Source organism: Tubulanus polymorphus, chromosome 3 (assembly GCF_964204645.1).
Source record: "Tubulanus polymorphus chromosome 3, tnTubPoly1.2, whole genome shotgun sequence".
Taxonomy (NCBI): domain Eukaryota; kingdom Metazoa; phylum Nemertea; class Palaeonemertea; order Tubulaniformes; family Tubulanidae; genus Tubulanus; species Tubulanus polymorphus.
This window is the reverse complement of record NC_134027.1, coordinates 10,625,401-10,639,765: the sequence shown is the minus strand read 5'-3', so window position 1 is coordinate 10,639,765 and position 14,365 is coordinate 10,625,401. Positions and strand designations below refer to the sequence as shown.

Sequence of the window (14,365 nt, the reverse complement as noted above, 5' to 3'; positions counted from 1 at the left end):
GCGCATCCTCTCAAAAATGATTATCAAGATTTATCAAAAATAAAATAAAGAGTTATGAAACATATTCAATTATAAAAGAAACGTCAAAATTCACAATTGCAATTCTTATTTCGAAACACCAATATTGATGATGTAGTGCACACTGACTCATACAGAACCATTATAAAACATTCACTAGGCCCCTATGTATATAAACATTATTTTAATGGTTTTTACAGCGTCAAAAAATAATTCTTTTTACCTACATAGCCGGGACATTAATTACATGACTGGATATATAGTTCATTAATACATCCTTTATGATTAAAGATATATCAAAGTAAAAGCTTATCTGACGGTTAGATTAGCGAATGTGGTTAACTCGGTCAAAGTCATAGACTAACCACAACCTGCTTCAATCAATAGCAAAAATACTTCGGAGAATGAATGATGTATGTTTAATTTAACCGCAGGGAGTGTACGCAAGTGAATACTACATTGTCAGATTGTGATATGAAGAAAAGCACCATCTCACTCGAACAAGTCGTTGACATTGTCCTAGCAACTTAATGGATGATAATTTTTTAGAAATTTCGCCGAAATTTTACAAACCTGTCCTAACACGTTGTATTCTAACAACAGGTGCCTCACGTGCGGCAGATAGACGTATATTCAATGATATGACATGTATATTTGTGATCGTTCGTGGGGAGTTTCCATGCTATTTGAAACGAAGGTATAAAAAGTAGCTCCAATATCAAATAATTCGTAATTCAAGAAAAGTATTTTTCCACTTATTAATCAAATGGCATCGTTTTGCATTTTGTTCGACATGATGAACTTAAATCAGTTCGTTAGCAGCAACAATGTCGCATGCTAGAATATTGTGTACGTATGAGCTGATACTAATCGAATCCATGTGATTTTTAGTTACTTAATGAACATTTTAAAAGTCTATTGACGCCTTGGAAAATAACACATATATTGCTATTGTTTTGGAGTTGAATACATCAATAATTGAAATGATCGGCAACCAGTCTTGCACATCCTCTCAAAAAATAATCATTAAAATCTATCAAGTATGAAATAAAATCTATCAAGTATGAAATAAAGGGTATGAAACCCCTTAGATAACACATAGTAGTTATTATTGGATATAAACATCATTATAATGGATTTTACGTCGTCAAAAAGGAGGCTGGTAGTATGAGTAGTATTATGGATGATATCAAAAATCAATGAATTTTTGATATGTATATACTGGTTAAATGAGCTCGCTATCCCCGTACTCACCGATATTTCAGTTCCAAGAAAGTTGACTGTTGTCAATAAACAGATACACTGATGTAACTACATCGTAAAGAGAACTTTATCATAAGGATAATGTTCAGAATTCTATAACCAATGGTTTACCGACTACGTGATCTATGCGTAGATATTTTAAAGAATGGAAAGTCTAAGACAATTGACGGGGTTCCCACATAAAACATTCCGACACAATAACATATCCTTCGATTCGAGAATAGAACATGGTAATAGAACACACGGATGCGCTGGCATATATTCGAACATCCGGTACGTATCTCTACTAAAGTGCCCTTACGATGAATACGGAAAGTCGGAAGAACGAAGAAAGGTTTCGAGTCAAGGATTTCAACTACATAAATAACCAATTGTAATACATCATAAGGTACTAAGTTCGAAGGTGAGATTTTCATTTTTCTGACAGTGGAATAAGCCCGAGCCGAATTTAAAAATTTTCAAAGTGCCCTTCAAAAAGTTAGTGTCAACAATTGGGTTAATATTGTTTTGAAATTTAGGTACAATTTTAATTTTCTAATGGAAATTGAAAACTATCCATTCTGAAATGATTAATTCAGGTACCCAGGCATTTCATATTAAAGATCTGTTCTTTTTCAATGGGAAAGTGCCCATTTTTACGGTGACAAAGTGCCCTTTTTCTAGAAATAGAACTGCTTGAAAAAAGCTTGGCACAAGCCTGGTAATCTGCCTTATAGAAGCAAATGTCGAAACTCAATGGTGAGATAAGGAAATGAATCTAATTTCCTATTCAGAAAAGCTGAGGGTTGGGATTTTCAGACGGATCTCAGGTACATGTATTTTCAAGAAACCACACGAAACGTACCTAGCTGTCAGACAACTACGCTGGCGAGTCAAAAAAGTATGCTTACTAAAAAATACATTGAAATCAATGAAGGAAAAATGTTTTATTCATTAGTATACAATCGACTTCGCTGATGTGATCAAACTTTTAGAAATAAATCACGAGAACAGGCAGTGAAGTCTATTTCTATCGTTATTCAAAGGCTAATTTTAGTACACCGCCACAGATTCTGATGATTACTGCAGTAATGACGAAAAGTTACAATGCTTATTCGGTGACACCAAGTAGTCTAGCTTCCCTGATGTCAAAGAAGACATATGCTTCGTAAGAATTTTTCTTGACTGCACTTTCTATGCATCATATATGAACTTACTTTAATGGTGTTAAGCCAGTGTTCAGACATCTCATAATCCAGTCTTACTTCTAATCCATTTCAAATCGTGCTAATTTCCACGTTAATAATCGCCCTTAATCACACTTTCCGTTTGATCCTGGCCGCCTATTGACACGGAATATATTATACGTCGAAGCGCCAACTGGCCGGTCATACAAAATTGGCATTAGGCAACACAGCTATAACAATAATGTCATTAAGCGGGATTTCGCCTGAATGTAAGAATTTTCAAGACTTTCTAACAAAGAAAGTCTTAGAATGTACTACGGCCTGGGTGACATGAAAATCTCAGAAAGTGTTCTGACCATGGCCGAGTCTTCGCAATCTCTGACGGTGTCCATCCAGGCATTCTTTCTTTAAAAGCCAACAATTTCTAACAACAATTGACCAACGTTGACCTATATCTGAATAGGGTTTCCGAAGTTATTGAAAGGCCTACCACCGTGTTTTCTATTGAAGCCCAACTCTCTGACCTGCTGGCCGGGATTGAACTGGACCGTTGTCCACTCGACGATGCAATTATATCCCGATTTTTGTGTCGAGATTTTTTGCCACTACATTCGACTATTGTTCGGAATAAAATTGGCATCCGTTTTTTTCAATGTTTGGCTGTCCAGATTTTGACGGCGCGCACCCTTTCATCCGTTTGACACAAAACGCTGATTTCCGGAGACGCCGGACCACCTCACAAAGCTTTATTTCCAGGCACCTATAAGGTAATTTTCAATCCACATTACAGGTATAAGAGAAATATTGAGCAGCCTTTTTCCATATTTAGCATCAATCTGTTCTTCTCGGGAAATTCATTTATTATGTACACATATAATTCCAATTTTTTATCCCCCTCCCCCTGTACACAAGCATACATTGATGGTTTGTTAATTTTAAGCAACGTGCGTACTAAATTAACGAATGGTCCCATCATTAAAAAGCTGCAGAAACAATTACCACTCTAGTAACAACGTAAGTGAATGCAGGTTTCTCAAGTGTTATAAAAAAAACAGAATTTTTTCACTTAGTTCAAACTACGACACTTGAGTGTCTCGAATATCGCTACGACTTGCGCGTTGAGCGATATTTGCATAATCGCCTCCCTTGTGCGTCTCGGACAAAAGCGTCATTAAAAATCAGCGCTTGATAAATGGTATATGGAAGGGTACGACTCAAGCTGTTGGCGCGATCGTCGAACGAGAGCTAACTATTGTCTGCTACGATGGGAATACACGTGTGTGTCCTTTCGTGACAATCTAATTGCAGCAATAACCAACGCGAACTGTTCTGTACTACGAAGACACATTGTTATTGTTTTATCGGAAAAATTTACCAATTCGGTTTTAACCCACAGACAACAGGAACGTTTGAAAAAGTTATTATCAGCAGTATGCAGACATGGTTTCCGGTAATCGTGACTTCGCAAAGCCACACAAGATGGGGTAGCTTCGCTGGAGGATAGAGCACACAGTACTAATTATTGGTAACTTTACTAATGACAAAGGATTTCGAGAAGATGCAGACAAGATACCAAATCAATGGTCATTTGAAATACAAGTAACTCCACGTCAAATATTGTTCACTCAGAATAGAGTATTGTACATTTGTTTCCTTGAATTTTTCCAAGAACACTTTCAAATTGAGCTACCACGACCTTAAGTACACAGCGAAATAACAGTCGGCAGTCTTTAAAAGTTTTATCATAGCACTTATACCTACACCGCGTGCAACCTGATGAAAACCGCACAAAATGCTTCAAATCCCACTTATTAAGTTCCTCATTCAGTGAAACTCAACTCCAAATGACACCATATGCCACATTTCAATTCACTCATTCAAATACTCGAATATGTTTGTACTTTTACTAGTGTCGATCTGATATTTAGATATGCTTAAAGTTGCTGCGCGCATTTTGAAGTATCGGGTCCTTTGTTCAATTAATAAAGGACGACCTGGACATCATTCATTTGATCGAAACGTTCAATACAACGTAATATTTCAAAATCTAGTAAGGGCAGTCACATCCCCTGAACTCGTGTGAGACTCACAGACAGACCCCGAGGCTGAAGTCGTGCTGCGACTGAAATACATCATTTGAATATGAAAACTCTAACAATAAGACAAAGCAATAACTTTGTCAATCAGCTCATATTCCATTTGTGAACCTGACAGCTTTGCAATGGGGAGAGCCACATCATAATTCGCAAAATTCATTCGTATGTGCTCGTTACACCATCATGAGCCCCATTATATTGTTTACCATCACACTAAAAAACCTTTTCATTGGGACACACCTTGCCAGCAGCATATATTTGAGCTTGATCTTTTAAGAATCCAAATGAATGAGATGTACAATACTGTGGAAGGGCACCCGTTCAGTCATTGTGAAAAAGTTGAATAGAATTTTCTAGTGAAAATATGATGAGGAAGAGAGCTCAAGAAATCATCTCCGCTATCTAGAACCATGGACTCAGAACATATTACATATCAATAGGAACCTGATGTAGAGACGTCAGTATAAGCTCAGTATCCAGCTGCCTATGCTCATAAGTATAGATCTAGATCGATATCATTACACTCAATACTCTCCATAACCATAGGTTCAACAATATCAGATGAATCAATTATACAAAAATAGATCAACACCCCCTAGTGCTGTATGATAGGAAAGTTCATGCATAAAAATGAAGCAAAAGCAGCAAAATTGTGACAAAGAAAAATTGGAATAGGCGTTACTTGGCATTGAGGAGAAAAAGCTAGAAATAGGTTCCTGCGAATACGTGGACCTCTACACACATTTCATGACATTATTCAACAACTGATGAACTATATTTATCTAAGGTTTATTATCTTTGTACATGTACAATACAATCTAGTCATGTAAACCTGAGGTCTGCAGATATCATATCAATATTATATACATATATATATATATATATATATATATATATATATATATATATATATATATATATATTTGAACTAAATTTAGAATGTAAACTGTGACATTTCATGACACGAATTTCATAGAATATCAGAAAACCTTAGCCATCAACTAGCTAATGAAATTTGAAATGTACTCCAGTTCAACATGAGAAATAACATGACCCGACGATCCCTTTTAGTGCCTCAGTGAATAAGTAACGCACGAAACTAACAAATCACGTAAGAATAATTTTGCGATTTGAAATTTGATAAGCGAAATCTCCTATTTGAATTCAGATGATCACCGGTACATGTTGGCAGTTAGGCCATGTATATGCAAATGAAAACATGTTGCTTAGACTAGCTCAACAGACAATGGATGTTTAGTAGCACATGTAACGCATACAACAACGGTTGAAAATCTGGTGTTTATACACATACACCCGACATACTTACGTATCTTGTTTAATCACAAAAATTGCATAAAATCCTTCGAAAATCCACTCTTCAAACCACACTGGAACACGCGATACGCACCACCACCGTGGCTGATACACATAACAACACAATATACGTACAACAGATTAGACTCGACTACAACACATGTTGAGAATTCCGGTATTCTAGGTCAGAGAGTTCCCGACAGAGAACAGCCAATCAAATCGGAATAGAACGAACTAGCTTGAGTCATTCATCAGACACAAAACTCTCGTCGGCAGTGATGTGGAGGTAGCCACGCTGGAACGTTAACCCTTTAACCACCATTCCTTTAATAATAAGCCGTTCTAGCACCGGCATCTCCGGCGAGATGTCTTTCGTCAAGAAACCTTTTTGCCATAATCGAGAAATGTTGGAAAACTGCTTAGACGGTTACAGTGAAGAGGTAGGCTTGTAAACGTAACGCTGGTTTACATAGGTACTTAGAAAGAAATCAGTAATGGATTAACATGGTTTGACCTCCCAAGTCCAGAAATCAGGCATTAAACTAGGGTAAATCGTTTGATGATCCTTAACAACTGGATCCCCACAGTTCTTGACAACTATTCGACTCAAACGTCAAAATAGTGGAAATGAACTCTAAGGGTCAAACTCAACGAAAGAACTTTGGAACTGGGTCCTGATTGTCCTCACCGGATTTGTTTTGTTGTGATTTTCAATGTAGTTTTCATGTAGCGGGCACTTTTATCGCTTTTCAATAAGTTTTTTTAAAAGAATCATCACTGGGTAATTATTTTTTGGACAGTTGACACCTGGATCCAGTTGCCCACCGGTCAATAAAGTATAGCAACTTAATTTCTATCAGGAGACCCTTTTAGTAGCCTACAGCTGAAGTAATAAAGAGACATTGTTCGACGCATACATTTTCATTGATAGCGAAAAGGCTTTTTTCAGAAAAGTTTTGTCATTATTGTGTAGCTGCAGCTTCGAAAATTCAGGTTGAAAACATTATGAGATTGTATCTGAAAAGAAATTATTCCTAAATAATTCTGATTTTTGATTCATTTCTCTTAATGATTGAAATTAAATCAATAAATTTTCTTTCGGCCCGATAGCCAAAGTCGACCACATTCATAAATCCTTCTTGGTCGTAATCCCGCCAAAAATGCATAAACGCAAATTGATAATCGCATATCAAATAAAACATACATGGCGCTAGCGCAAAAAGCAAAAGCGGCCTTTCTATCGTTATAATTGAGGGTATCAAATCTAGTAAATAATCCAACCAGGACCAAAGGGAACCTGCCACCTGTGGCACATCTATTACATTAAAAATACCGTGCTGTTCTATTCATTGAAGAATGCTTTGGCAATGCGAAAAACATGCATTTTCTAACAAACAATTCAAGCCTAGAGTATTTCCCATACGTTGGCTTACGTGTGTCTGAGTCGCTACTAAAAAGAATCCCCAGTCTACCAGTCATATAAAAAATACATAAACAGGTATCTTTATGTATTTATGGTTATATACATAAATCGCAAACCATAAAAATTCATAAAAATACACATCTTGTCACACAACATTTTCCTATTACTGGTCGTGTCTCAAATACATGAGACTCAAAATAAATACATGCTGGTAATAATGAATGGTCACGCAGTTCAGAACGCAGTTCAATCCTGATTATATATTGTGAAGATCAGCTTTCTGTCTATTACTATTAAGCAATTTCTTTTCGTGATATCGTTAAAGCCGTAAAACAAATTCTCAACAAAGGTCGAAATGCTCACATTCTTGGAACGAAAAATTCCTCGGTTTCTAAACAATGACGAATATCGATATATTCTTCTAGTATGCACGTATTTTGCATTTCTCCCTGTGTTTAGAAATCTATGCGAATATATTTTGAGATATGTGAGCGCTGCATTCCAGGGAGAATATACTTACAATGCAATCTCCATGCATATCAGTATCTATCGTTCAAAATTCAAAAATTCTGACAAAGCAACTTCGCATTTTACGTCCCTGGCTGCCTATAGATACTACTTAGGCAAACAACGGGTTATTATATTCTAGTCCTATAAATAAAACTTTTTTAGGTTCCGAAATGAAGTTACGTATTTACATTCCATCATTTCCAAAAAGTTAGCTAAGTATCATGAATTCTTTTTACATAGAAGAGAGATATCTGACTGCAAATTGAATTGTGTCATGTGAAATTCCTGAACAATGACATGCACTTCACTTCCCTCAATACAATGTTGATAAGCATATTGATTTTGGAAAGTTCAATTTTCATCGCATAAACCTCAGGGACAACACGCCTGAAATCTGGGCAAAACTATAAATACTTGATTTTGACCTATCGCGGCGCCGAGATAACTAGGATATCAACCGCTGTTAGCTGCGATTCAAACCTGATGGCATCAAGGCTCTGCCATGAGCCACGATCACACAGCGATTATTTTGCCCGGGTCAAATTAGCACAGATCAGGCCTAGTCAAATTTAGCCCGTGCATTATTAGAGAGCGTGTTGACACTTAAACCACTCAATACTAAAATAAAGAGAAGTGAGACACTTCAGGAACCGGTTGCAATTCACATGCAAAAATTTGACTCGTGCTAGAATTCGGCTTGGCCCTGGTCCGACATTTTGGTCGGGCCACATTTATTTGGCCCAGGCCTAACAGGCACGAGCCCATTCTACACCCGTGTGAACAGATATTCCGGGCCAAAAATGCTCATGCGATCGCAGTATCGGTACAAAACCCTGCCGTGCTATGTCTGTTCGAATGCTACGCATCGTTTTTTAAGCTGTTCTTTGCGGAACCTTTGCACGTTTCACCGATGGCAAACGTTGCCCGCAGAAAACTCAAAGAGATTGAACCTTCATCTCATCTGGGAATAGAGTTTCAACGCACCAGATGGGAACGCAATGGCGGATGAGTCTGCAAAATTACCAGTATATTCAGCTGCAATTAACGTGCTTGCCTCCGAAACGACAAGTCCTAATTGAAAATTAAGTGCAACTATCATTACGTTAGGTTACGTGCTTGAATACATGATGTAATCTGTCATCGCAGAACTTTAGCCAGGACAGTTTGGAACTGCCACGTCATGTAGGCTACACTTGATATAAAGTTTATAGATGTGTGATAAGAGCAATTGAACCTAATTTACCCCAAAAATAACTACAAATCACAATGGAAAGTTTCCTTATCATTTCACAATAGAATTATTGATTTAAAAGTTATTTCCTTCACTGGCAAATCTAGCAGCAAAACATGAGGGTTTTACCAGGTTTTCGCGGAATAAAGCATTCCGGCAGTGGTCAGAGAAAATCAGACTGCGGTACCTGATATCTTTAATTGTAGTAGTTTGCACCAAAATTGAAGAGTAATTTGATATTAAACAAAGTAAACGAACAAGAGATTATTCTAATTTTGAAAGATTACATACTTTAATATTTTTAGGAGTAGTTGATCTATTGAGAAGAAACTACTCTCAAATAGTAGTCCCTGGTCTAGAACATATGGTTATCAAGAATATGCAATTTAGGGCTATTTCAGAATATCATTTTCAGAAGTTTGTGCCGTCGTATAGCAGAAAGTGACTTTTTCAGATTCTTCGAAAAAATGTTTCCCTTTTTTGGCGAAGTGCCTTGATTAATGAGTTTCATAAAATCCACAGGATCTATACCTGTCCCTTGTCTACACGCATATTGCTGAAGGGAAACATTGTGTTTCACCTATTATCTCGATTTCTTGTACACTGGTCAAGAGGGGCCTGTAAATAGTACTTAGATAAAGTGTCAACCCAAAGAAAACTCAAATCTTCAATAACATTAGCCGACTTAATGTTTGATGACCTGCTAGACACCTACACAATGTTTGAACTTAGAAGTCAGGCCAAGCCCTGTTACGCCTGAAAGATATTTGGCTTAATGCCCTAGATGAAATCTGGCCTTACAAATAAACCTTTAACCAGGGAGTTCTAAAATACACTCATTTTGGCTTCAACTTTATAAGCAATTGTTTGATCACACCAGGAATAGGGAATTCTTTTCCTGCGTGTGCAAAAATTGCATATATTCATCTAATTAACTAGATTTTCTAAGGTGCTTTACCCCTCAAGATTACAGCCCCTAAAAATAACCAGAAACTGCAACCGCTTACTACCAATAATGGTATATTTACCATTTGTCCGATGATTGAAGCCATGGACCCATTTCCACAGTTCTGAGTTATGATTTATTTGACTCAACTCACCGAGTTAACTCACCACAACTGATGAACTGAATCCTGCCTTGTGGAAATCCTATATCTCTGGTCAAGAAGAAATACCCCAAATGTTTATATTCCAAATAGACCGGTCGAGACCATTTGTAGCGATTGTTGACTACAAGGACGAACAGTGACAAGACATAAATGCTCCACATAAATGCTTGTCACAACACCATTCTTCGTATACACCTTATGCTCATTTTGTTGATACTACCGTAACCATCTGTTCAGCAAATACTCTCATCACAGGTGGGCCACTAAAGTGTTTAAACAGGCCTTCATCAAAAAACTTGAGAATCCGGCGTAAATATTGAAGATTCTCAACAATCCAAAAAGTACAATATCATTTATAGAAAAGCCTGTGATACCATGGCAGCAGAGAGGCGTATAACAATGGTGACGGACCCAAAATCTTAAAACGGTTTCAACATTTAAATTTAATGTCACTGGTTTTAATCATGAAATTTAAGCTTACAATCAACCCATCTATTCAAATTCTAACATCAATCGGATCTAATCCTTCAAAGAAACGTTTCGCTTATTCTCGCACCAGTCTACTCGCTCTCTAAATTAATTGATTCAATTTAAACAAATTAATTAATGAGACACGCATGTGTTGAACATCCGGAGTAAATTGATTGATTTTCAGGATTAGCCGAGTGCACAGGATGAACATGTGTTCATCATGATTTGAAACCTTTTAGATTTGCGCGATGACAGCAGCTCATAGTATATACATGTACATTTCGATTCAAAAGAGAATGGTCAATTCATTTTAAGCTCTTTTCCAGACATCATTGTTTTCATCAAGTTTTTCATGTTTTGAAGAAGATTTTTAGTCAATTTCGTACTAAGGCAGAATGTAAAATTTCAGTTTACTCCGGTTTAAAAGCCAGATCAGTATCCAACATCAGGTCTGAACACTGCAGAACTATACAGTAGCGAAGTAGGGTGTTATTATAGAAAACATGGGCTAATTATAGAAACCAGACTTCAATCATCAAAGATGTTGATGTATACTCATGTACCGCACTGTGTTCTGGTGAAGTAGTTAGGTACATCTTTTTAGTGGACGAGAAAGAAGATTTATCAAAACGTAACTTTTGAAAACACATTTCCTTATTATTTCGGAAAAAACCGTCAAATTTTCCTGTTTCGAATTGTAGATTAAATTTCATTGCCAAGTAAATGCAGCTTCTTGATGCACCAGACACAAATCCGTAAATCTGTACTAAAAATTCCAGTTTTCCCTCATGCCATGATTCATTCTGACCTATCATACATCATATATGTATGACAAAATAGCAAATTCCAGAGAAATGATACTGACCTATATTACAACTGATCAGTTAGCCTCTATGTTCTGATGTGAGAAAAGTTATCAAATACCAACTTTTACTTACTTCCACGATGTAAACAGTTTTCAAAAATAATCCTAAATAGCCTCTAAGATGTGTACTTCAGCCTTTCCGATAATATTATCAGAATTTTGCGGGTTACCTCTGTATGTATTCAAACCATAAATCCATGAAAGTTTATCACATCAAACCTCAAACACACAGTACTGTATGGAATACTTAGTGGCTATGTACACAATGCACCAACGATAGTCTGTACAGTGGCACCACCTGGTTGATATCAGAGAAGTAACTGTTTAAAGTGCTGAATTATTTCCAACAAAATGAAGAATTCAATCAGAAACGTTTTCTAGATTAACTTTAAAAATAAACAATGGCACGAAAAGGAAGCAATCAAGTTTAGGTCTAATCCAACCCAGGTCAGTCCATAGGTAAAAAGATTGCAGTATCCAGTAGTTTTCTGCAAACATTTGTAATCTAAATAGCCTTCTGTAATCTTCAATATTCCTGATGCCAAAATGAAATGATGTCTGTCATTTGGGATTGAGCTGAACGATGATCCCAATTCAAATAAATAACCTCATAACAGGGTGGCCACTTTACAATCCATTTACAAACCCCAAATTTGAGTTTTTCCCAAAGTTTAAACTGTTACAATTCATTGGGTTTTCATTGAATCACGAACTGATAAAGAAACACGTGGACAATAGCAACATTATACGAATTCCCCGAAGTTTTTCAGGTGTTTTTGTTGAGTTTCAGTCAAATTTCCTGAGTTTTCCTTGATTTTTTCATGAGTTTTCCAGGCTTTCCAGGTTTTCCAGGTCAGTGGCCACCCTGTCATAAAGTCATCTAGAAAAATGTGGAATCATTGTCCATTTTAGATATCTCCAACACCTGGAAAAGCTTTGTATCACCTACCATTGCTTGAAAGTAGAATTTATCGAAATTTTTCTGTTGAATGCGGATTCCTTTTAAAGTGTCAGCAATTACTTCATGTAAAGTTAACTTAACTTGTCCAGTCTGTTTCATCCAGTTCAAAACCTACGAAAAGATACGCAGACCATTGAAAAATTACAACAGTCTTGATGGATAGAAATTGACAAGGGTCATAGTACAGTTTTATATTTTACAGTATTATACATTAGATTTCAATGATCAGAATTTGCATAATTACCTCTGTGCATTCAGCTTCAAAATTCCTAAGCTGATGACACTGTTCCAAACGATGGACTCTTTCATCGGCTAGTTTCACCAATTTGAACACCGTATCGTGTACTTCTTTATACAACACTTTAGCTGTTTCGACAGCATCCCTGAAATGGAGTCGACAAAGTCGAAATTGTTTTCTAAAAATTCATAGGAAATCACAAACATTTTCAAGACATATAGATGTATAGGCTAGACGAGTTTTGTACAGATAACACTATGCACATTGGTTTTGGGCCCAGTTTTACCATCCTGCCCCCAGCAGGGATTCGAACCAGATGGCATCGAGACTCGTCACAGTACAAAACCATACCACACTAGCCCATGTGCGCAGATACATTTGTACTAGCCCATGTGCTTAGACGATGTCATTATTAGCCAATCAGATATCAAGTTTTATTACAATTTGCCTCAGTGATTATACAACAGGCAATATGATTGGTGCCTGCGCATATACTTGCACACCCGGTCTAGTATGGCAGGGTTTCGTGCCATAGCTGAGTCTAGTGATGCCATCAGGTTCAAATCCCTGCGAAGGAGGATCAATTTTACAAAGATCATCAGCTCCTAAATCGATCAAAGATAAACTGAATGAATGAAGAATTTAACACAATTTATAAAGATTTTCAACCTTTTTATGAAACTAGACCCTGGGCCATATTGACCATCAACCGAGTTAATCCCAGTTTAGAGTCAAAACTGGTTAATAACCAGCCTATAGATCCAAGATCCATCGTAAACTTATAACGAAGAAAATAACATATTCCATTATTCGAGACTAGCGATTATAAAATTGTTAAAAAAAATTCTAACAGACAATTGAATAAATCTTACAGCAACTTGAAAAGCAAAAAGTAAGTTTCTAAGGTTTCACGTGTTTAACTTACAGAAAATCGCTAGGCAACCCTTTTGCTTCCTTCTCGCGAACCAGCTTATGAAACGTTTCCCATTCTGTTTGCAGGTGCGTCACTCGCGGATCGTCGAATGCTTTCTTGATGCTGTTCTCGTGTCGCTCGATCAACGCGTTCGTTTCGTTGAGCGTTTTCGGAAGTAAACTATAATCGCTCATTTCTTGCATAACTCCGACAAGAAACCTGGCCGCGATACGACAATTTATCGTGAAGCTTTCCAGTTCCTGGAAAAAACCAATTCAAGATACAGTTCACCTTGTAAAGGGACCATCAACAGCCAAGATCACACCGAGACACAAACACGATTTGGACCGGGTCAAATTACAGAGAGCGCGTTCACACATAAACCACTCAAGTACTTGAGTCACTTCCCCAACCAGTTGTAATTCACATCTGATCCATGCTAAATTTGACTCTGGTCCAGTCCGAAGTTTTTGGTTGGGCCAAACAGGCACGGGCTGATTTGGCACCTGAGTGAACAGTTGTTTCAGGCCTAATTTGGCACTGGGCTATGCTCGCGGCAATCATTTAAAAGACTTATCACAATCACAGCTTACGTATTACGTATTGGGATACACGAAATTTAAAGTTACATGATGTTTTAAGCAAGGTTTACTGTATCTGACTTTAGAATCAATCATTTTAACTTTATAAGCTTTGTTCAGTGAATGTAAATCATTTTTCGCACATCCATGTCAATCGGTATTTTGATATATATCAAGGTGCCATTTCGTTTTTGATGAATATTGAT

General features: G+C 37.0%; 1 protein-coding gene across 1 annotated transcript in view; it reads right to left on the bottom strand.

The window, feature by feature from the left end:
• The window catches only part of LOC141902793 (pleckstrin homology domain-containing family G member 4B-like), a 46,741-nt gene that overhangs the window by 11,423 nt on the left and 20,953 nt on the right, over positions 1-14,365 (bottom strand). The window contains exons 7-9 of the mRNA XM_074790690.1: positions 13,591-13,838; positions 12,672-12,810; positions 12,416-12,538 (exon numbers count right to left, since the gene is read on the bottom strand). Of these exons, the coding sequence (XP_074646791.1) occupies positions 12,416-12,538; positions 12,672-12,810; positions 13,591-13,838 (510 nt within the window). The remainder of the gene's footprint in view (positions 1-12,415; positions 12,539-12,671; positions 12,811-13,590; positions 13,839-14,365) is intronic.